Genomic DNA, 21,992 nt, shown 5'->3' on the forward strand with positions numbered 1-21,992 from the left:
AGAAGGGCGCATCCAGTTTGGGTGTAGTTTCCAAGGTTTTTGAAAAGGTAGATCTTATTCAATTTGGGCCTAGCGAAGTTAGCTTGTCCAACAAAATGCTTGTGATCAACAAACGTCAGAATTTGAATCTTTCTTAGCTTTGTTTACTTTCACTATTTACTTATCCATGAATGCTTTTCTTGTTGAAAATAGCTAAAAAACAATAATGTATGGTTTTAAGTGATCAATGTAATTAATAATGATTTTATTTGTGTAGTTTGATTATTACAGTTATGTGATTTTGAGGTTTAAGTTAAAGTTAACAAATCGAATTGTACTGCAAATACTTCCTAGTTAACAACTCATCACTTCACAATTTGAACTACTGAATTTATCAAGATTTTTTTGCTCATGAACAGAAACGTAACGTTGTTGTGATCGAACACGCATTTTTGAGGATGAAAATGTCATGATGAAAGCTAAAAATTGAAGAATTATAAAAGTTATCGCATTTGGGTGTTGCATTGTTACATTCCTTAATATAAACTAGAAAAGCAATGCTTGCAAAATTATGTAAACTGCGCTTATCTTAGTAAACATAGCTATTGCTTCCAAGTTGGTGACGTAAAAAATGCCCTAAAAATTTATGGTTCCCTCGGCCCATTTGGCAATTAGCCTACAATCCTTCACAAAATATATTGAGACCAGTGATAAAATCAGGACAAATTTATTGACATTAATATAGTAGAATTTTATTTGATCCCCTCCCCCTTCAAGCAATGTTGTTGAGATCTTGTTATTGTATACGGTCTTTGCACACATGATTCGCAACTATTTCACCAAATCTCAACAAACAACATTGCTTGGAGGGGACCGGGGAGGAAAGGGAACGGTGGAAGGGTTGAGCAACGAATACGTCTGTCTGGAGCCTAAGTCAAAATTACGAATGGTTTACAAAATAATTTCGATAGGTTTTCTTTGGGTAAATACGCCAAACAGACTTTGGCATTATTGCGAAATTGGAAGAAAAAGCGGTCTCACAATTTTTGCGGACGCTTTTGGGGGCATTCTATGGATGCACGATAAAAACCACTTACCCAGCAAGGTCTAATTAGCGAGGATCGTTGAAAATGAAAGAAATGTTTAAGCAGAGCTATTGAATGGCTGTTAAATCAATTTGTGCATGTTTATCGTCTTGTAAACATTCTACACGCCTACTCGATACATGCATGGTATGAGTGCCTCCAGAAAGAGAATAGTTTTTCCGCTAGTGATAGTATGACGTAGGTGATAGAAAAAATTTCGCTGAAATGAGCTGAAAGTCTAGTTAATTGAGTAACGCCCCCAAGCTTCTTAATTATACGCAATCAATGAATTCAAAAATAAGAAGTCGAACAAACTTAGCAGGATATGCTTGGCTGTAATTGGCATCATTAGTGGTACCGAGGCTGACAAACATGGCGCGAAACAAGGGACCCTTGCCTAAAAATTTGTGGGTAACCCAAGCTAGCGAACAAGGCCGTCGCTACGGGGAGAAGTGGGGGTGTGATACCTTACTTGGAAATAACTTTTAAAATAGACATCATGGGTTTTTTTTCTATGTAGGGATGTTTCGTCGGCAAACTTTCAGATTTGTCAGCAAATAAGAGTGGTTCACAAACTTTGTCGGAAAATCGGATCGGAGAACACCCCTTTAGCACAATGAGAGCGAAGCAATCTGATTGTAATGTTGTTATCTTATACTGTAGTTGTTACTAACAAATTCACGTCAGTACAAAAAGTTTATTTTTGAATACACAAAAGTTCCGCAAAAGATGAGGGAGTGGCTAGTTTGTTCACGAGATAAGGCGCGTCAAGCTACTTCGTTCTGCTGAAAAGTGGCTGTTACCTAATAAGTAGAGATATAATTAGGTATTCACTTTTTTATACGTTAATTTAAACTTATTCAGAAAATATAAAGGGACTAGCTAAGAAATATCTTCTTTTGAAATCGAGGCTGGGGCCTCGAGGCAACTAACTAATCACGAAATCACAGAATGTGCCAAAACGAAACGAAACAAATTAAGATTCTGTAGATAATGAGGCTGGCATTTAATCAAATAACGCCTTAAAAATCCGAATCAACATTTTTGCTCCGTAGTTCTAGGCGCTTTTGGCATCAATAATAAACCGCAAAATTAGGCAATTAAGTTAATTAGGCTAGAAAAAGTATAAAAAACTTTCTACTCGAATGTCAAAACACTTGTCTTGTAGCGTCAAATTTGTGAAATTGAGGTAAGTGTAATTAATTTACGTTGTTGCATTCATGCTGGACGTTAATACCTTTCAACCTCGGAAGGAACTGCATGAACCACAAGTTATCATAGGCCAAAGCATGGCTCTTTATTTTATAATAGGTTTAATCTAAAAAAGATAATGATTTAAACAGGACCAGGCCTCAAAGTGTAGCCAGTTTTAATTGACTGGTTTCTCTATGTTCTTTAAAGAAATTTTATCTTACATTACAGAACACTTCAATACTGACAAATTTGGTCTCTTTCGTTTCATTATTCAATATTAGCGACCTTTCCTATTGCAGGTCCTGGGAGAAGATTCTCTGCAAAATGAAACTCATTGTGTTTGCCGCCTTGGCTCTGTTGGTGTGTGTTGCTGTTGCAACACCAGGTGAGGGCGGTTTCTATTTTCATGCTAATGTACAATATGAAATCCCTAATAGTTCAATGACTGAAGATTTTTTCAGTTTTTTTTACGTACACCTATCGCAAATTCTGATCTTAAGAATACTAGATAAGTTACTAAGTTTTAGTTACACAGTTTCAGAAAAAAGTTGTTTCCCTTCCCATTTGTATCTCTGCTAACTTTCAATATTGCATGGTTGCCGGTAAGAACTCCAAACGACTTTGTAGGCATATACACCTTCAGGGAAGGAATAAACACTGTATATGGAGAAGGAAGATCTTAGATAGCCTATAAGCAACATAGAAGAAACGCTTATGACTTGGGGAGCTGGCTCAATCCTGGGATAGTCAACTTATGAACGTGAATGTGCAGAGTTCGATCATTTCGTCGTCATTATCCGTTTCTATTTCGTGCCATCATCAAATTTTGCGGTACCAAAAACTTATAACGTGAAGATTGTGAGGTTTTTAACAATTTGCTAACAATCCCTAAGAGGAATACCCTATATTTCCAAATACACATATAAAAATGTATTCCTAATAAAAATTGTGACTGTTATTCATGCAGCAACCGAAGAAGAGAAGGTTCTTGATGTTCTCAAAGAACCTGAAGAACAAGAAAATGGAGAAAACGATGAAGCAGACGAGAACATGGATGAAGCGGAAGACACAGAAGGTAATACAAGGATGAAGTGCAGTTAAACTGTTTTTCAATACTTTTTTCTTGAGGTGATTATACAAAATTATGATTAGGCCTGTGTTGAAATACAATATGATGATTATGATGGCGGCTATGGTATTAAATGATAATAGTGACGAGAAAACCATAATTGTTGGAGTTTATCGTAATTGTATTAATGAAATAACTATAACTACGACTTGCCTGAGCCACATTAGTTTTAGTCAGGTGTCTGGAACTCAAAAGGGTGCCATGTTTCCGCTGTTTCGTGCCATCTCCAAATTTTGCGGAACCAAAAACTTATAACGTGAACATTGTTAGGTTTTTAACAACTTTTTGGCAAGAGTAGCAACCCCAACGGACAATATTGCTAACATTCCACTGACACAATCACGTACCTATAGTAATGTTTGGCTACGAAAGCAATGGTGATGAAAACATCTAAAGTTTCGATACTCATTTTTGTAGCAAACCCGGTAGCTAGAACAAGCCATTGGTTCTGCCGCCGCTACTTCCGATTCCGATACTGGCCATGTCGCCGATATCTGAAAAGCTGCCACAGATACTTTGGATTCCGTCATCGCTACAGATGCCGCAGGTTTCTTCTTCATACAAGAAAATACCATAAACGATTGATCTGCTAAGCGTCAAGACCAAAGTTCGCTGATAGGGAGCTGCCGTTGATTTCGCTGAACTGACTTTCGCATATTTTCAGTATATGTACGGGCAAGTTACTCAAAATGGTAAAAGAAATTAAAAAAACTGATGCGCAAATATACCCTTTTGTACTTTGCATCTGTTAAAACTAATGTAGATTTGGAACCAGAGAATATGAATTATAAAAGATTTAGCTGAGAAACTGAAGTGATTTTTTCGCCCGCCATCTTGAATTTGCTGCTTCATTTTCTTCTCATTCTCTTTTGAACAAAGTAGGTAGATAGGGAAGGGGCAATAGCCCATTAGCCACAATGACATAATTTTGATTGATGAGACTCTAGCACCAGCAATAATTCAATGACATCACAAGAATATCAAGTCTCCTTTTATACCAACAAAAGTCTCAATATCACCAAGTCCCCTCACCCTCCAAGCAAAGCTGAAGAGTCATAGCGGCAAATCTCTAGTAAGTTTATGTCAAGACTGCATGGTGATGTATCTGTTTCTGGTATTTTGATAATCATGTTTTAATTGAAAAAGAAGGATTTAAGGCCCAAAAATTTGAACTTTTAGCAGTAAGACTACTAGAAGTTGTTTCACATGTCATATTACGATACTTCAAGCCCAAAATATTGCAGATGGAGAGAAGCAGAAAAGAATGCATTGATAACAATTATGGGTAAGAACTATTCATTAACATCAATAATCTGGCTAAAGCAACATCCAAAAATGATTAATCTTCTCTCAGCAATGAAGCAGTTCGTGTTTCCCAACTGCTGCCCCACATTTAGGGCAAGAGTGCTCGACATCTTTGCAAGGCGTTGATATAAACGGTACGGCGATTAGCAGAGGGCATATCATGCAGCATACCACCGCGGCCAATATAGTTGCTTTTCCATTCGTATGACCGACTGTTGTTAGACCCTATTAAATAGGACAGACAAGGGAGCTAAGCAAAAAACAGGGCGATTAAATAAAACTATTGCGTTCTGGCACTTTAGTTATAAATTAACAATTTCAGCATCAAAAGATAGAGCAAGGGCATAGACCATTGTCTAGGGTGAAAACGTGCGAGGTATAAAAAGTTCGTTGATTTATACGATTTGATGATTTTGATAGTTTACATTTGGACCTTTATCATACTGTGAAAAATAATTGAAACAACGATGTAACCTGGAGTATGGCGCGCAAGAATCTAAGGATAATATTAAGGAGAATACAATCAGATCTTCCATAATAAGACTAGGCTAAGGAGTATGTCTCTGTTCATACCTTACTGCCACATGAAGGGCAAAATGCTGGTTGAGGCAATGTACCAAAAGAAGTTTTCGGTTGTTGCGTGACAACGGTAGGCGTGTAAACAGAATTTGGCTGTACAGCAGGGCTTAACTGAACTTCAGTAAGTGCAATACCATCGTTGGTGGATTTCTGTAATAAAGATCACAAACAGTATGCTGTAAGACGATGAACGCACAAATTGAGGGGGCTAAAAAGTTTCTGGGAATTATTTGGGGCAAAGCCCCCTCAGCACCCTTATCTGTCACTGCTGTTATAAGAGTTTGTTTGTTTTGGGTAATATTCTCAAAAAAAAGGCTGACTAAAACATTACCTAAAAAAGAAAATAAGATAAGCTTTTAGAGTAGCCAAGATCCTTTAAGAGAATTCCATAGGTTTTCCGTCCCTCCAAATTTTACATTTAACAATATCCAAAGACAATTTTACGCTAGTTTTTTGGCTATGTATCAAATATATAACACAAAGCTTTAACTCACATCCAAATTAGCATATTTGTTGTCAATGTTAGTTTTCCTGTCCTCCATCTTTCAATCTTTGGTGGAAAAATCAAATGTCTGAATCTTCTGTTTCTGAATTTCGAACGAAAGCTGTTTAAGCTGATTCAAAATGAGACTTTCGCTTGAAATTTGCTTAGCTGTGTGTCATAAAACTGTGGCCGATTTCTGGTGAATCTGCTTGCGTCAGAGTAATAAATTTCGTTACAAAAACCTTGTTGTTATACATCTGACGTCACGATTGGATGAGTATAACTAGATCAGCATACAACGCGCGGAAATCTTTGAACGTTTCTCGAAAGAACACTATGGCAGACCAAGAAACATCAATTAAAAAGTCCCAAGCAACAGAGAATAAACTTGGAAGACGCCCAATGAGAGTTTTCTGCGAAAAATGTGGAGATGAGGTACAATAGCTTCTTCTATAATCTGAAAATTTCGCTGTATTTCTTGTCTAAGCCCTACATAGAGACGAAAGCTAATTACTGCATTATGTGTTCATTACAGCATTCCAATATTGGCACATGCAAAACATTAATGCACGCTAGCAAGTGAAAAAATATTAAAAGTCAAACCACAAATCTTTAGAAAATGTCAAAAATATTCGGAACTCTACCATATTTCAGTTTAAAAGCCAACAAAGGCCAGTCATTTCCCTTTTTCCCGTACAATGCTGATTCGAACCCTGAAACTGGTCAGCGGGTCAAACAAGATTGCCCTCAGAGTTCTGAGAATAACAAAATATGATCAAAGATCCAAAAAATTGATCCGAAAAAGGTATCAATCAAGATTATATTTCTAGGTAAATGAGCTGATATTTCATCCTCAAGTAATACGTTAGCCGTAAAACAACTTTTTCCTAAAAAGTAATAAATTTTGGCCAAAAAGTCTATGATAATTCATTTCTTATTCAGTGAACTTTAGGTTAGCCATCATGTCAACTCTTCCAGATTCTGCAAATGGGTAACGGTCGAATACGGCAAATACGGCATTGGAATATTTCTGTGACGTCATCATGCCGAGAAATAAAGACAGTGATTGTTATTTTTCAAAATGTCTTTTGCTATTCTGTAGTTAAAGATCCTTGATTGAAGCGCAACAATCTATGTATCCTACAACCCTTTTCGTGTTTATAGCTTTATTCTCAACATAGCAATTCCAATACTAACATTTTGAGGGGAGACAACTTCTGTACCATAAACCAACTTCACCTAAGCCAACAAACAACAAACAAGCAAACAAACAAACAAACAAACAAACAAACGAAGAAACAAAAATTAGATTGTGGTTTTTTTTCATGTTTTGATTTAAGGTCACTTTAGCGAAATTTGAGTCCTGTAAAAGTCTACACATATTTTTCGTATATATCATCTCTTACAGTCCATTGATCTATTTTGTAGCACATGACAACAATTACACACAAAATTGGTAAAGCAACAGTGGTAATGACAGTGGTAGCCTTCTTCGTTTTTCCTGCATTGATGATGTTTACTCTGAAATCCAGCTTTTCAAAAGATGTCCTGCACAAATGCTGCGCTTGCGGCAAAGTCATTGGAAAGCATCCGAGGCGGTTGCCGCTGCCATGCTGTTAATGGATTTGTGATAAAATACCGTAATCAGAAGCAAGACTAAAGGCACAGTTTATTAAACTCGAATCATCAATATGCTACCACTGTAGATTTATATGCTTTCATTTTGATAAACATAAATTCCCAAATGGGTAACTGCAGTATTTAGATTCTTTCTTGTGTCGTTCGTATATCTGCAGATGAAATATTGATAGGGTGGTGAAATAACCTGTGTATCAACATAAGTTGCACGCAATCAGCCGCAAAACGACGCAAAGAGCCGAGTGTAAGTTCTGTCTTCGAAGCAAGACAAAGATGGTCTTGTTTATTTAATGTGCATTATACTCTGCCATTTTTAGAGTGTGCATTTTTATGTATGTGGAAATAAGTTGGGCCGTAGGAATTAATGAATATCATAGAGATAAACTCTTTAATTAGTTTTGTGAGCAACAACCACTCTATCAATAACGCTTAAGTTTCAAACCTTCATAACTGGTATTTTACAGTATTGATTTGTATTTGACAGCAAACATTATCCATACTGCCATAGTTTCTTCGGGGTACGTGAAGATCCGCGTTCTGACCGCGAGACGAACTTGATCACCACGGCAACATATAATATCTTCACAAATAGGGGATCTGGAAAATGTAAAAATGTACTTCAAGATTTGTAATTTGTACATTATATCGATAGAAATGTCTCTTTCACTTTATGATCTATAGCTGCATCAAAGCTTCCTAAACTACACCCAAAAAAGGACAGTTAAAACTGTATTTTCATTCGATCACGCTTTTAGTTTGAAATCTTATAAGCAATAGAAACATGTTTAATTGCTTTGCTGTATGGCATTAAAACATTTTTCTTCAACCCCAGTGTGATGCGAGTGGGGGTAATAGAGCAAGCTCCAGTAATCCGAGATGAGGCATAACGAGAACTGCATTGAGGTGTGTTACGGATTTCAGCATTAAAACTATTGGAATGATAAAAAAGACTTAGACAGGCAAGCCTTAACGCACATTAAAAAGCCTTTAAAGATAAATTCAAATGAACTTTGCCTGTAAACATTCGCAACTTTGACAACAAGCACAAAGCCTGGAAGTTTGATTCGAATCTGAGCTTATGTTATTGAAATCGCTGGAATCATATACAAAAAATATCAATTAAATACCTGAGGCAAGTTGCAAACGCACGGGCAGCATTTCTGTGGATGAACTGGATTGGGAACCCTTTGAAGGTGTGACCATCGGGAACATTCCTTCGAATTGCATTCTGAAACTCCTCATTTCCAACAGATACACCAAGACTATGCTCATGCTCATAGGCTGCCAGGGCAGGGGACAGCAAGTAGCATAGCTCATCGTCCCATTGAGTAGTCATGCCAATATTCTGCAGAGAGGGGTAACAATGAACAAATTCATTTATAAAAGGCTTTACGATTATTGCTGTCAGGCTGTATCAGTTAGTCGATTATCGTTCTTGTATTACCATTATTATTAAAGCTTACAATACTACATCTGGGATTTGGGTGTCAGATCGCGGTTCGAAATTATCGAATACATTACCCAATCTGAATAGAAAAACAAATGTAAATCAAATAACACTTGAATATCTAGCATTTATACATCAATAAGAGATAGATTACAGAGTTTGCAAAATTGTTTTCTGTATTTAGGACAATCTTTTTCTGTATATAAGACAAGCCTAGCATACTACGAAATTGGCCTATCGCACAAACCAGCAATCCAATCTGATCTAAGACAGTGCAAAAGGGGCCAAATGCGAAAAATGCATTTAAGTTAAAGTTAATAAGAATGTAAGAAAATTTTGAATATATATCCTAAAGTACTGGGTGAAAGATCTTTTCTAAAACTTCTTGTTACAAGACGGAACCATTATCATATAGCAAGGTGAATTCTCAAATTTCCACACTGAAGGCCTTGAAACACTGTTTTTCCTTAAGCAGTAGACACACAAACCAAGCAACACATTATAATGTTTTAAGGACTGATCATAGAGAAATGTCCATGATTATATATCTACTAAAATACCAACTGTATATTAACTCCATATTCAAGAACTGAACAACAAAATACGTGTGTATGAGATTACATGGGCGGATTACATACGGGACTTCATGTACATACGGGATACTAATTTATACGGGACTTAATGTACATACGGGATACACACATTCTATTCCAAATTATTACAATTACATTCGCGTTTAGCATTGCTTCTGATAACAGTTCTCAAAATCACTAGTTCTTGTGATCAAAATGTTTGTTTAGATTTTAGGATTACCTAGGAAACTTTTTGCCAGTTAAGTACTCTGAGTATAAGCAATTTTTTATAACTTATTTTGTGACGGCCATGAATTTCAAGAATCTTCAAGACAGATTCCAATGGCTTTGCAGCATTCAGCTTTCGTAAAGTATTGCTAAGTCTCGTTCTCGACGCTTTCAAGCAACCATTTGCGAAATTTTTCTACAGTATTGTCGTTTTACATTCTACAGCTCATAAAACATTTTTATTTATAAGATCCACATAATTTCCCATACACTGTAAAACTCTACATTTTTTGCGAAAAAATGTCGTTAGAATATTGGCTTGATTTTCGTTATGGTTAACAAACTGTTGTTTGCATTTAATCAAAACCCTTTTTAACCAAGAAGCAAACTATTTCGTTACTTACATTTCTGTGCTCAACGACCAAAGCTCGTAAATCAATTTCCAGCTCGTTGCTTGCAATGACAGGGTCAACAGATGGGGGAAGCAGTGTGATTAATTGTCGTGGCGAGGGCTGCAAATAAACATTCTTTTAATAAGATTTTTATAAGACTCGATATTTTTTTACTTGGTAATTCTAGGGAAAGACTCAAGAGCTATAGCTGAACCCTAACAAGGAAATGGGAGAAGGAATCAGGAAGGGAGGGAGGAAATGGCATGCTTGTTTATTTTTATTTTGAATAAAGCAAGTTATAAGAGATAATTTGAATAAAGCAAGTTATAAGAGATAATTTGAATAAAGCAAGTTATAACAGATAATTTGAATAAAGCAAGTTATAAGAGATAATTTGAATAAAGCAAGTTATAAGAGATAATTTGAATACAGCAAGTTATAAGAGATAATTTACTTATTTTTGAATAATTTGATGGTCAGGTGTTTTTAATACTTTTCTTATTTCAAAATTAATTTTCTACAACTAAATACTATAAATTGTCTCTAAGACTACTAAATAATCTTTTCGCATTATAGAAGCAAGTTAAAGGCAATCTGTCACGACGTTGATTGGTTATAAGAACAAAGGGATTTTTAATGTTTCCAGTCCCCCTTTAATTTATCGCATTGTAAAAAATATGGCGGAGCGCTGGAATCGTGTCTAGGCTATTGTTCCAGCTATTGTTCTCGTTAACCAATCCACAACGAATAAAATCTGCTCTGTTTTGATAACATAAGAACAAATTTAAAAAAAACAGTGCATTTTTCATCTAATTGTTCATCTAAAGTGGGTATGTTCTTATTTTTTGGCAAATCGAGCCGTTGTGTTCGTATAAACTGTGGTCTTATAAATTTCTGGATTACAAAAATTGAGAGGTTTTTCCATAACAACAAAAATAATATAATAAAGCGAGGTGTATTCGACAAACATTAGAAGGCTTCGTACATTATCTTTAATCGATACACTTAAGAAGAAAATAACGAAAACTTTTATCGAGCTCCAAATTTTGATTCAAGAAAGTTCAGGGAACAATTACATTTTACAATTACACAAATGGTAGAACTCTAAAATAAACAATTTTAATGCTGATTATGAGGCAATAATGAGGTATGTAAGTGACAAGTTGAGCCCTCACACCGTGTAGAAAGATTCCACAACAGGACTCCGACAACCAGGGGTTTCAGCTTATACGCAGAGATAAGGGGAAATAAGATACTCAATAGCGCACAGAAGGACTATCAAGTTGACTAACATCAAAAACATTGATCTCGAAAGTTTTATGATTGAAGCCAAAATTTGAAAACATACAGCTTCATTGCTTTTTTCAACAAAGATGTTCCCTTCCGTAATGACAAAGCTAACCTGGAATCAATGAGCTTTGCTAAATTAAGGCTTCAATGCAATTTCTTGATCTATAGCGTGTGAACACCACTATCTTTGCTAATGAGGAAAATCTTTTTCATACGTTGCTTGGCATACCTTGGTTTTGGGGTAACTGGACAATGCCTCAAACACAACCAATGAACTGGGGACAAATCTATTAAGATATGCTTACCAAAATCCCTGGCCCACAGACTGACTTTATGGCATCAAGACTCATTCCTTTCCAAAGAGACTCATTATTGAATTCGAAAATGCATAAATCCACATTGTCACTTGGCTGGAATATAAACAATGCTTACAATAAGAAAACTAAGGCAGCAACAGAGGCTTAGCATCTTGTGGGTCTGGGAAGATGCTGTTTCTCAAAATCAGAGCTGCAAAATAAGTCAGAACCTTGGAACTAGGTTTTCCTAAAATTTTGAGTTCTGGAAGGCATCAAAGCACAGAAAACAATGTTAAGGACATACAAAAGACAGATAAATGAGGTATTTAAAAAAGTGATGTTATAGGCCAAGCTCCCTCGGCAAACTAACTGGGGAGCAGTCACAAGGTTTACCTGGCAATTGGCGTAAAATTCCTTGTTATTGAAGACACACCCAATCTTCTCATAAGCATGTGATGGCTTTGGTTGCCGTACAGCAGGGGGATCATCTGGGTTGATCGGCTGATGAACGTATCTGAAAAATCACAGGCTATTAATGTTGTAAATATCACTTCTAATAGATCGGTTGCACTGATCAATGCGGTGAAGACAGAGCTGTACTCTCTTTGGCGCTTGCCTGATGATCACATTGAAGCTCAGAGTGGTAATAAAGAGCCCCCTGCTCTGATAGAGCAGCTATACATATCAAAGCATGTCTAATTAATAATAATAATAATTTCTTTTTTTAAGGTTGGCTTCTATTGCTAGCTCACGTGCTAATTCAAGCCAACCGAAACTTAAATACAAGATACTATAATAAATTAAATCTAAATTACAAATGAGAGAATACTATTAAAGAATATAACTATAAAAACCCTAAATTACCTATATACAATCTACACAATCTACAACTGCAATCAAAATCGTAGCTTTGAACTTTTCTTTTGAAGTTGTTAAGTGTCTGGGACTCTTTAATAGAAGTTGGCATAGCATGCCATGTCCTAGATCCAAGAAAACATGCACTTTCAATACCATACCCTGTTCCTTTTGGTTTCGGTGCAAAAATATTTCTTCAGCCTCGAAGGTGGTAAGGTAGATCTTTCAGAACAAAAATTTGTTTCATGAAACTAGGATTGAGATTGCTTTGAGTTTTAAAGATTTTGGTAGCAAGCAATTTTAAATTTTTCTGGTGAACGGAAACAGGTTTTGCTTTCTTCAATAAATCTTCGAAACTAGAACAACTATCCTTGTATGTGATTCTCAGGGCTCTCTCGTGGATTTTGTTTATTTTCTTATTAACCGACCTGTCATGGAACATCCAGATAAGTGGACAATAGCTAAACTGGGACATTAAAAAAGTATTCATCATAATCCTTAACATAACATTTCTCAACATTTATGTAACTTGAAATGCCTATCAATGCCTTCGGGTGTACAGTGTAAGTACGCTGGGTCTCTAACATGACTACAAGCTTATAAACCTACATGAACACACGAAACAAAAGGTTATCACGCGAAACATACAGTTCTACAGAAAGAATCTCTGCTGACTATTAACAGAAAAATAAAGTGTTCATACAAAGCAATAGAGAATAGATATTCAAGAGTTAGCCAGTCAGTTGAAGGCTGATCCATGCAGTGTAGGCACAATAGTAATTCTTTGTCCCTTGCCTGATGATCACACAAGGGTGAAACTCAGAATAGCAACTTAACGCTTTCCTCCTACATATCAAAGCATACACAAAGCTTCTTAATGTGTCTAAATTTCTTGTGCAAAGCCTAACTTTCTTGCGTCTAACTTTCTTTATTAGTTAATCTAATGAAATTATCATGAATTTGTTATGATTTCCAAAATATTTTGTACACTTTTTGAATAACAAGAGCTTCCACTTTGACCATTGCGTTGAGTTACACGAAAGGAATATCCGCTTTGGTGAATGTGATGTGTAAACTTGACGTCAAAGTGTTTAAGTTTGACCTAGCCTTCGTGTGCGAAGCCACAGATAAGTAAGCAAGCGAAGAGGTAGTTGTAGGCGATTTAAACGTAAGCAGCTCTACAGGTCACAGTTGCAATCGAAACTACGAAATCAAACAGACGACCTAGAATCGTGTTTATTATTTGAATTATTTTCAACTTAACAAGTTTATTTCAGAAATAACTTCAAGAAGCAGAAATTTTCGAACAAGCAGTCAATTCACAGCGAGCAAGATCCTAAGATTCTTATGTAGCAGTGTCACCAAATCGGTTCGTCTTTGATCGGTTTTTCCTCGGAAAGGGGCAAATTTTCAGCTCTATAACTGAATGATTTGCATTTTGCAATAACAAAAATTTTATCGCAATGAACGCAGCAGAAACGTACATTAGAAGCACAATTTTTGGCTTTACTTTATTTACTTAGAGCTTCATCAGTAAATAAGATCATTTATAATCGTTAATACCAAACAAAAATAAGTATAACTGAATCAGACATTAGTGAAAAAAATTTAAGTTTTTCAAGCGATTAGGCCCATAAGAAAATATATTTCTTAACTCACAGACTAAAAGACAATTATCAAAACATAGCTGTCATAATGCATACCTTTGACCTGTGAGGCTCTCCCAAAACACACAATTCCCATCAGTTCCAATAGAAGCCACCCAGCTATGGGCCTTGCCCTTGGCCTTGGTCCCAATACAAACAAATGCATTCAATCCGAACCCAAGCAATAGACTGCAAAGCAATATCGAGTGATTCTCCACGTCCTGCGAAGGAATAAAGCTGATGTTAAGCTGTATTATGAATATGAGTGATATGAGTTCTGGAGGTATTAAACAACTTTTTAGGTTTTACAAATAAATTTCAAAAAGTAATTATGCAAACTTAAAAAGGGCTTCAAAAAATAAAACAAAGGAATTGTTTTACTCAGGGTAGCAATTCAACTGGAAAGTATTATCTTTGCAATTCGTTTTGGGCCTGTTGACTGTGTTAATAAGCTACTATAGACCCATAAAACTTTAAAGTTTCACCAGGAGATTCCAGGTATAGCTTGCTTTTCCCCAGTCTCCCGTTTTTTTAATACTCTCTCACTTTAAAATTTTCTTCATGAAAATTTGTTTTTGGTATTACATGTAAACAAAAACATTTAAAATCATTAGAAGACGTTTCCTGTTATAATTTTTGTCATACTTAAGAAAAGAAAAAAATTTCCAGATTTTAAAAATTTGAAAGGTCTGTTACAAAGTCTGGATAGGATGAAGGTTAGCTTCCTTTCTTCAAGAGAAATCAGACACTTACAAAGAGAAACAGAATCATTGTTTTTGGCTACCCAAGCCACAATAACTAAAAGCAGAGACCTAGTAGCATCAAGTTTTATCTTGCCTTCTGGACCATCTTAACCCAATAATAGCCAAGAAATTGTTTGCAAATGTTCAAAGTAGAAGTTAAAACAAAGGACACAAGAAATCTTAACAAAGATTCAGTAAAAAATCAATATAGATGGTACTAAGGTTAGCAGCTTACCCCTTTTCCTGTACACAGGAAAGACAGCATGTTTGTCCACATTTCACTGTGAGCACCACCAATTGTTGAAGCCTTGTCATATACAATCAAAGACACAAATCTGGCTGCCTGTCTTGGAGTATCAATCAACCTCCCACTTCGCAATGGTTGCACAAATGAGCACACCAGCTTGTGTACACCATTCTCATCCTGAGCAAAGATCTTCACAAGTCTGTTCGAATGAGATGCTCTAATTTGTAGGAATTCCCTCCACCACTGCTTAGCATATGCCAAAAATAATCGTTCTCTCTCTGACAGTCTACTTTTTTCTAAATTCAGTTGTCCTGACAATACATCAGCAGTGACTTTCTAGAGCAGGTCGGTAAACATTTTCAGCAACATGTTTGAAAATAGTTGTATATACTTACCCATTATGAGCTTTCACACAAATAATTAGAACAAACAGCTTAAAAGACAAGGCTGCTCACAAAATTACAAAGTTACAAAGTTACAAAATTACAAGACAAGGTTACAAAATTAAGGCTTTGAATGTCATATACAATACTGCATGAATATATACTTAAAATAGAAAAAAGAGCTCTTTGAATGTTGCAAAACATTAGATGCTTTACACAAAAACAATAATTTTCTGATGAAAATCAATTCATTTCATGATTGATAAATCAATTTATGATACCTTTGATATTTTTGGAACAATTGACAATTTTATATCCAACACCCCAACAGGGACATTGTTTTCAGCACCAACACCATTCATTTCAAGTGCAAAGCTACTTCTTCCATCTAAACAGGATAAAATTCTTCTCCAATCCAAAAAATGCGAAGAAAGAAGGCTCTTTTCACCAGACAAATCATTCTTTATTAGAATCAGGTGAACTTTATCTGAGACAGTTAGCAGTAACGGTGCTGTAGAGATTTTCCCAGGGTCTTTTGGGTGTTTTTGAACCTCTATTAGAAAGCCTGTCAGATGACATTAAAACAAAAAGTTCAATTTTGAAAGTTCAAAAAACTATTTTATTCAAAAGTGGTTTTAGAACTTAAAGACTAACTTTTTCTCATTGAATGTTATCTATCAAGTGCAAAAACATCACAACTCAACAGATTTTGCTCCCACTTGTCAATTGTATGCAAGTAGATGGCCTGATAACTTGGAGCTAAATGTTTGTGGAAACAATAAAAGCTAGCCAACATCCTACTACAACTTCATAGTAATTTCACATTCACATTACTGTGCTTGGTCAGTGTCTGACTAATTCTGCTAGACCAATCATATATTAGCATAACATTTGACTTTAAAATCACAAATTTGTGAAGAGTATTATAGAGCATAGGTCCTTACCCTAGGTTTCTACTTTCAGTTCAGAAGATAACAATGTTTTTGACAGCTAACCACTTTCTACTTCAAGGTGCTGTTAATTCTAATTGACCAGCTATGAAAAAGCCACTAACAATATTGAATCAGATACTTTTGGTCTGCAGATAGAATTGTAAATGTTTAAGGATTAAGGAAATCAAAGTATAAGTAGAATTCAAATTATACTCAAAGAGGACGATAATAGAAAAATTATCATCTCTATACCTTCTTGAAAATCAGGATCACAGCTACATGGAACAGGCCTTGACTTAAACCTCTGTTCTCTATATTGAACAAACACAGTAAATGTACTAGTTGCTCTTCCAGGCAGTGGTTCTGGATCTTGTAGATGCTCTAAAAAGGCTTTCCCACCAAGTATCTGCAAATATATGTACCTTTTGCTTGGATCGACTGCAACTGTTGTGAAAAAGAATAACTTTAATTTCAGTCAAACTTTTGGGCCCTTGCATTGCAAATAAACTCAACTACTAGTAATCTAAAGAATTTAAAACAAACATATAGCAAATATGTTGGGCAAGCTGGAAATTCTACTTATTTGTGTTAAAGCTATACAAAGGCCAAATATTTATTAAATAAATTACAAGCTCAATCAGGTGATAAAGTACTCCCCCCCCCCAAAAAAATGATTTAAATGTTTATTCTGAAAAAACTTTAATGGCTGAGAGTAGATCCTGATCCTTGTGAATGGTAGAATTTCACCTCCTTTTTGGCATCTATTTAGAAAGGTCAGTCCATTCTAATCAAGAGTTGGTCCAACTTGACGCCATTCCCCAAACCCCAAAATATTTCTAATGGGCACCCTTGATGCTTGTGAAGAAGGTTTTATCTCTGGAATTGGATTTAAAGCCTGATTGCTTCATTAACCCTCTAAAAACTATAAAGCTATTGGTATTCTCTATCTACCAGAAGAGTAAAGTTTTGGAACAATTTTCTTTACATATTCTTTTCAGTTGCTCCAAATTTTAGTTTTAATTTATATTTGAATAGTGCTACTAAAAATTGAGATACTTGCAACACAAACCTATCAAGTCTCACACATTTTGGGCAAGTCTTACACATTTGAAAAGGGAACATCAAAAGAATTTACAATAGAAATCATGGGGCAGAACAATACATCTCATACACATCTGGGAATATAAACTGGACAGCTATGGCCACATGACTCAATGATATAGCCAGAATTTATGAAAAGTTTCACAACAAGTTCTGGGTATATTATGCTGTATAGATTTATCATTCGAAGTTTGGTAGTGATGGGATAAACATACTCAATGGGGGATAGCCTCCATGTAACCTCTTCTGGCTACATCTCTGTACAGTACAAAATCATAAGCGTGCTTTTTAGAGAACCCCTCTCTTGATATATGTCTTATTGTCAATATCAACCAAAATACAATCACATGCTAAAAGTACCCTGGGATAAAAATACTGACATTCTTTATCTAAATTTGCACCACCAGGCAAACAATTATCGCCTTTTGGCTTTCTCTGGAATTCTTTGCTGCGTACGTCCTTAGTTTGCCCGGCTGCTCCAGACAATCCTTTGAAATCTAGTCCTCTCATGACATCGTCGATAATTCCTTTATCTCGGATTGACCTCAGCAATTTTTCTTCATCCATTGGTTCATAGTGAGTATCATCATTTTTGTCTCTTGCAGATTCTGACATGAATTCCCGAACTTTACTGTGAATATCCATACGATCTAGGTGACTATGGATGATTCCTTTCAATTCTTGAAGCTTTTCTGGTGGAAGAGACATGCTTGTCAAGTTTATCCAAGCAGCATTTCTCGCACAAATAAGCGGGCACCAATGCGACTGGCCTATCCTGAATTAAAAGCTTACCGATTCTGCTAGCTTAAATAAGGACATAAAATGCACCTGAGGTCATTGCTAGGTTGGTGAACTTATATAAAGCTCCAAGTAAATCCTTCTGAACACAAAGGTAGAACTGTCTAACAAACAAATAGGCCTTTAACAAATTTACCCCGCCAAAAAATCGAATATGGTGGAAACTGAAAAGGAGACCAAGTTCACTGAAACGAGGCGCGAATTAAAGAAGGAAGTGCTGTGCTTAGATTCGAAATAACACAACGATTAATTCCATATGACTAGTCATTTAGGACCATATAGTCCTAAAAAGAACGCAATTGCCTTTTGTCTTTGTTTGTTCCAGCCACGTAGCTGTTAGATGTCGGCTAGGGTGGGCAAACTCGAGCAAGAACCATACCTGAGGGCGGGGCAGACAGACTTTAAAACAAGAAAACAGATGTATAACAAACATTTATATTTGGACTAAATCAACCTCACGGAATTATAGTTATACCAACTTTTCAAAATATCTTTTGGAAAAACTGTAGCCAGAGGGGACAAGTTGTTGTCAATATTTTAATTTACGCGGCACAGCCCCAGTGCCCCCTCCTGCAACTACGTGGCTGGTTTGATGTAATCCAAATTTTCTCTCTACTTTTGCTCTTTCTGAAAATTTTGTTTTAAAAGGCTGAGAGCCTCGTATAAATAGTATCGAGGTCTATGGTAGGGTTTTAATGTGTAAATGGGCGAATGTTAAGGGTAGGTATATTAAAAGGAAAGCGTGAAGGGTAGGTTTATCAAAACAGTCGATTCTCGTAGAAGAGTCGATCTGCATTCTTCCTAATGATAAAATTTGCATTCCTTGCCAAGAAAAGCCTGTCACTTCTTGTAGAGAGTTGATTTAGTGAGGGGACATACAGCCATAATTTGCTAAAACTGTGTTGTTACACTTTACTAATTACGTAAAATATAAAACCATCTCAAGAGTCTCGGAATTATTATCACTATGACAGCTTTATCCAACTAAAAGAGGCTCTAACAACTATCTGCGAAATTGAAAAGTGCTTTTTTAAAAACGGTACCGAAAGTTATGCTTTTTTATCTGAGCGATCCTTACTCAACCTAACATACTTCTGGCTGCGTAAAATCAATTTTAGCCTTTTGAAAACGATGTTTATTTTTTCTGGTACAGCAGCTGATCTGATTTACTTTAACACTCTCGTGCATTGAAAAGAATAATATGATATCTGTCAAACTTGGCCATCCTTCTTGCGAATAACGAGCTAATATTTGTGCTTTAGTGTAATTAAGAACTCCTATTGGTTGCTTTCTTAAGGTTATCATATGACGATATCGACAGGTGCATATCTCTATTCTTAACATAAGCGAAAAATTCATGAACAATGCAAGTCTATTAACATCGTATTGTGTTGGGCATTCCTGTATCATTAAGTGGCAAAATCCAAAGATAAAGGGCAAGGTATGATTATAACACTATATAGTCGATTGATGTTGTAGTTTTTTCATAATTCTTGTAGTATCCTTTGCAAACTTCTCGTAAATTGAATTCAATTCCCATGAAAATCACTCTCGTGATAGAAATGTGGGATGAAGATTATTTTTTGAAACATCGCAGACTGCTTGCATTTGCATTTGCGCGACAATATCATAGAATAAGCGAAGGAAACTCGTGTCAATCATTATTGAATGAACTGTAAAACAAGATGGATGGAGATAGGATGATAGCAGATGAAAAAAGAAAGGAGGTGAGGTTGCAAATCACTGTAAAGAATGAGAATAGTGTCTTATTATGAAGTTAGGATCAAAACAGGTTGCTCATCATCTGCATTTGATTTTTGCATATGCTTTTACATCAAGGCAATTTGTAAATAGAAGCATTAGGAAATTATATTCCAAATTACCTATTAGTCATTTTGTTTACTGAATAGAACGGTTATAAGATACATTTTAGTTTTTGTCAGGCGTTGAAGATATTCAAAAGGCAAACATTATATTTTGTGAAAAAACAAAAGAGTTATGAATGCAAAGGTCGAATAAAGAGGCTAATTTTAAACATGTTTTATCTCATTTCTTCATGGCAATACCTATCTCCTATCATTTTTATAGCAATATAATTTATGATTTGTATGCTCTAGATCAACCATGAATTGATCGACTTACGAAAAGTTCGAATTATAGAGATTCGGATTACGGAGGTTTTTTTGTACGGGTTGATTAGGAGATTTCCGAGGGACCGGATAATTTTGTTCGAGTTTGTGAAGTTTGAATTACACGTGTTTAAATTACACAGAATTGACTGTACTTCGAAAATACTATCATTAGTCGATTCTTTATTTTGATGACGAATAATGCGAAGCCTGAGTTGTGTTCTCTGACGTCACTTACTGTTTTCTTTGTCAGGTGCATCAAAGAAGACATGTCCCGTTCTAACGATTGTGGCAGTATACACAGATGGAGCGCTCTATCATACACAACTAGTACATGTTCCACTATCATGTGCCTACTGACTATACCCTTAAACACTGCAGTAATAGTTGCTATTATAAAATCTGGCAACTATACATCTCAGTTTTACATGATCATGTTGAACATTGCAATTTCGGACTTGCTCCTTGGCGTTCTTACGGAACCCCTGGGTGCTGCTTTGTTAATTCAAGAGGGGCTAGGGACTGGGCCTAAGAAAGCAGAGTTGAGTACATTTTTAGCCAGTTTGTTTGTGCTTGGAACCTCGTCAGTGCTTAGTATGGCATTGCTCAACATCGACAGATATCTTTCCATCCAGTTCCCAGCCTTCTATGAAACACTGAAGGAATGGCATCTCCTTGTTTCTTTGTCTGCTATTTGGCTAGTGTCTGCATTTTCAGGCTACCTTTCTTTAAACATTGGCTTTACGCGGTATTTGCTTATTTTTTCCCTTTGCACCGTCTTATTCACAGTCGGGGTGATGTTTCTCACCATTAGGATATTCTGGAAGAAACTAGTTTCAGTCACGGCGCCGAATGACAATCGTTTGAGCATTGACCCTGACAATCAGAACAGCAGAGTTGCCACAACAAAAGTCTTCAGCATCGGCAGATTCCGAGCTACAAGCAACCAGAGAAGAATCATACGGACATTGTTTTTCATGCTAGCGATATTCATAACAAGCTACTTTCCGGTCTTTCTCGCCTGTATTTACTTGAATATGTGCCACGAATGTGATTGCCTGGCAGTACATATATTGAGGGATGTTGTCATACTTGCAATCCTCGTAAGTTCTGTTGCTAGGCCTATTAATTTCCTGCACAGGCTTAGCAACCTCAGGAACGAGCTTCGCTGCTTGAAAAGATAAAAGATTTTAACAAGGAAAACCACATCTTTGGCGCCAAACAGAATATATCCGATAAGGCAAAAGGTTCATTTGCGTACTACTAAAGTTGTTCCTGGAAATGCAATTTTGCATAATTTAAATACGTGATTTATTCGGATTATATACTTTCTGATCCAGCATCTACAAGCATTCTATACCAACGTTACTGCAGTTTATTTAGAAGCATTCGGAGACCTCTATGTGTACGTAAAAATTATATCTAGATCGCGTTACGAACAATGACCTTTATGAAAATATTGAAATTGGTATTAACCCTGATTGGTCTTCACATACAGCGACTTGGAGACGTTGGTTTAAGGAATTTCAGCCACAGCTAC

The 21,992-nt window shown here is 36.0% G+C and overlaps 4 protein-coding genes across 8 annotated transcripts in view; 3 read left to right on the forward strand and 1 right to left on the reverse strand.

Annotated features, from left to right (window-relative positions):
- The window catches only part of LOC135691057 (centrosomal protein of 76 kDa), a 30,385-nt gene extending 11,891 nt beyond the window's left edge, over nt 1-18,494 (reverse strand). Inside the window, exons 1-13 of one of the 4 annotated variants that reach the window (XR_010516715.2) lie at nt 17,906-18,494; nt 16,677-16,868; nt 15,774-16,057; nt 15,098-15,445; nt 14,177-14,340; nt 12,012-12,132; nt 11,628-11,732; nt 10,045-10,152; nt 8,521-8,738; nt 7,836-7,990; nt 5,766-7,545; nt 5,266-5,421; nt 4,661-4,917 (exon numbers count right to left, since the gene is read on the reverse strand). Coding sequence is in view for 1 of the 4 variants with exons in the window: in XM_065208803.2 (XP_065064875.2) it covers nt 7,852-7,990; nt 8,521-8,738; nt 10,045-10,152; nt 11,628-11,732; nt 12,012-12,132; nt 14,177-14,340; nt 15,098-15,445; nt 15,774-16,057; nt 16,677-16,868; nt 17,906-18,233 (2,007 nt within the window). In the remaining 3 variants the exon portion in view is untranslated. Of the gene's footprint in view, nt 1-4,660; nt 4,918-5,265; nt 5,422-5,765; nt 7,991-8,520; nt 8,739-10,044; nt 10,153-11,627; nt 11,733-12,011; nt 12,133-14,176; nt 14,341-15,097; nt 15,446-15,773; nt 16,058-16,676; nt 16,869-17,905 lie in introns of those variants that run through there. The other 3 variants (XR_010516716.2, XR_016145298.1, XM_065208803.2) reach the window with 3 other exon arrangements.
- LOC135691077 (uncharacterized) lies at nt 2,179-4,195 on the forward strand. The gene is made up of 4 exons (XM_065208829.2): nt 2,179-2,253; nt 2,558-2,643; nt 3,226-3,333; nt 3,805-4,195. Exons 1-4 carry the CDS (start codon nt 2,210-2,212, stop codon nt 3,978-3,980), a joined length of 414 nt encoding a protein of 137 aa, XP_065064901.2. The 5' UTR covers nt 2,179-2,209; the 3' UTR covers nt 3,981-4,195.
- LOC148960322 (uncharacterized) lies at nt 6,029-7,512 on the forward strand. The gene is made up of 2 exons (XM_089116089.1): nt 6,029-6,190; nt 7,184-7,512. The coding sequence occupies exons 1-2, from the start codon at nt 6,029-6,031 to the stop codon at nt 7,373-7,375; spliced, it is 354 nt and encodes a 117-aa protein (XP_088972215.1). The 3' UTR covers nt 7,376-7,512.
- Nucleotides 18,495-19,641: 1,147 nt separating the features above from the next.
- LOC135691073 (uncharacterized) lies at nt 19,642-21,927 on the forward strand. Of its 2 annotated transcripts, none has more exons than XM_065208823.2 (2): nt 19,642-19,764; nt 20,706-21,927. In XM_065208823.2, the coding sequence occupies exon 2, from the start codon at nt 20,722-20,724 to the stop codon at nt 21,634-21,636; it is 915 nt and encodes a 304-aa protein (XP_065064895.2). In that variant the 5' UTR covers nt 19,642-19,764; nt 20,706-20,721; the 3' UTR covers nt 21,637-21,927. The 2 variants fall into 2 exon arrangements, with proteins under 2 accessions (XP_065064895.2, XP_065064896.2); XM_065208824.2 differs by having other exon boundaries at nt 19,686-20,050.
- Nucleotides 21,928-21,992: the final 65 nt, after the last annotated feature.

The sequence above is a fragment of the Rhopilema esculentum genome, chromosome 4, assembly GCF_057945365.1.
Source record: "Rhopilema esculentum isolate cy_ngs chromosome 4, ASM5794536v1, whole genome shotgun sequence".
Lineage (NCBI taxonomy): Eukaryota > Metazoa > Cnidaria > Scyphozoa > Rhizostomeae > Rhizostomatidae > Rhopilema > Rhopilema esculentum.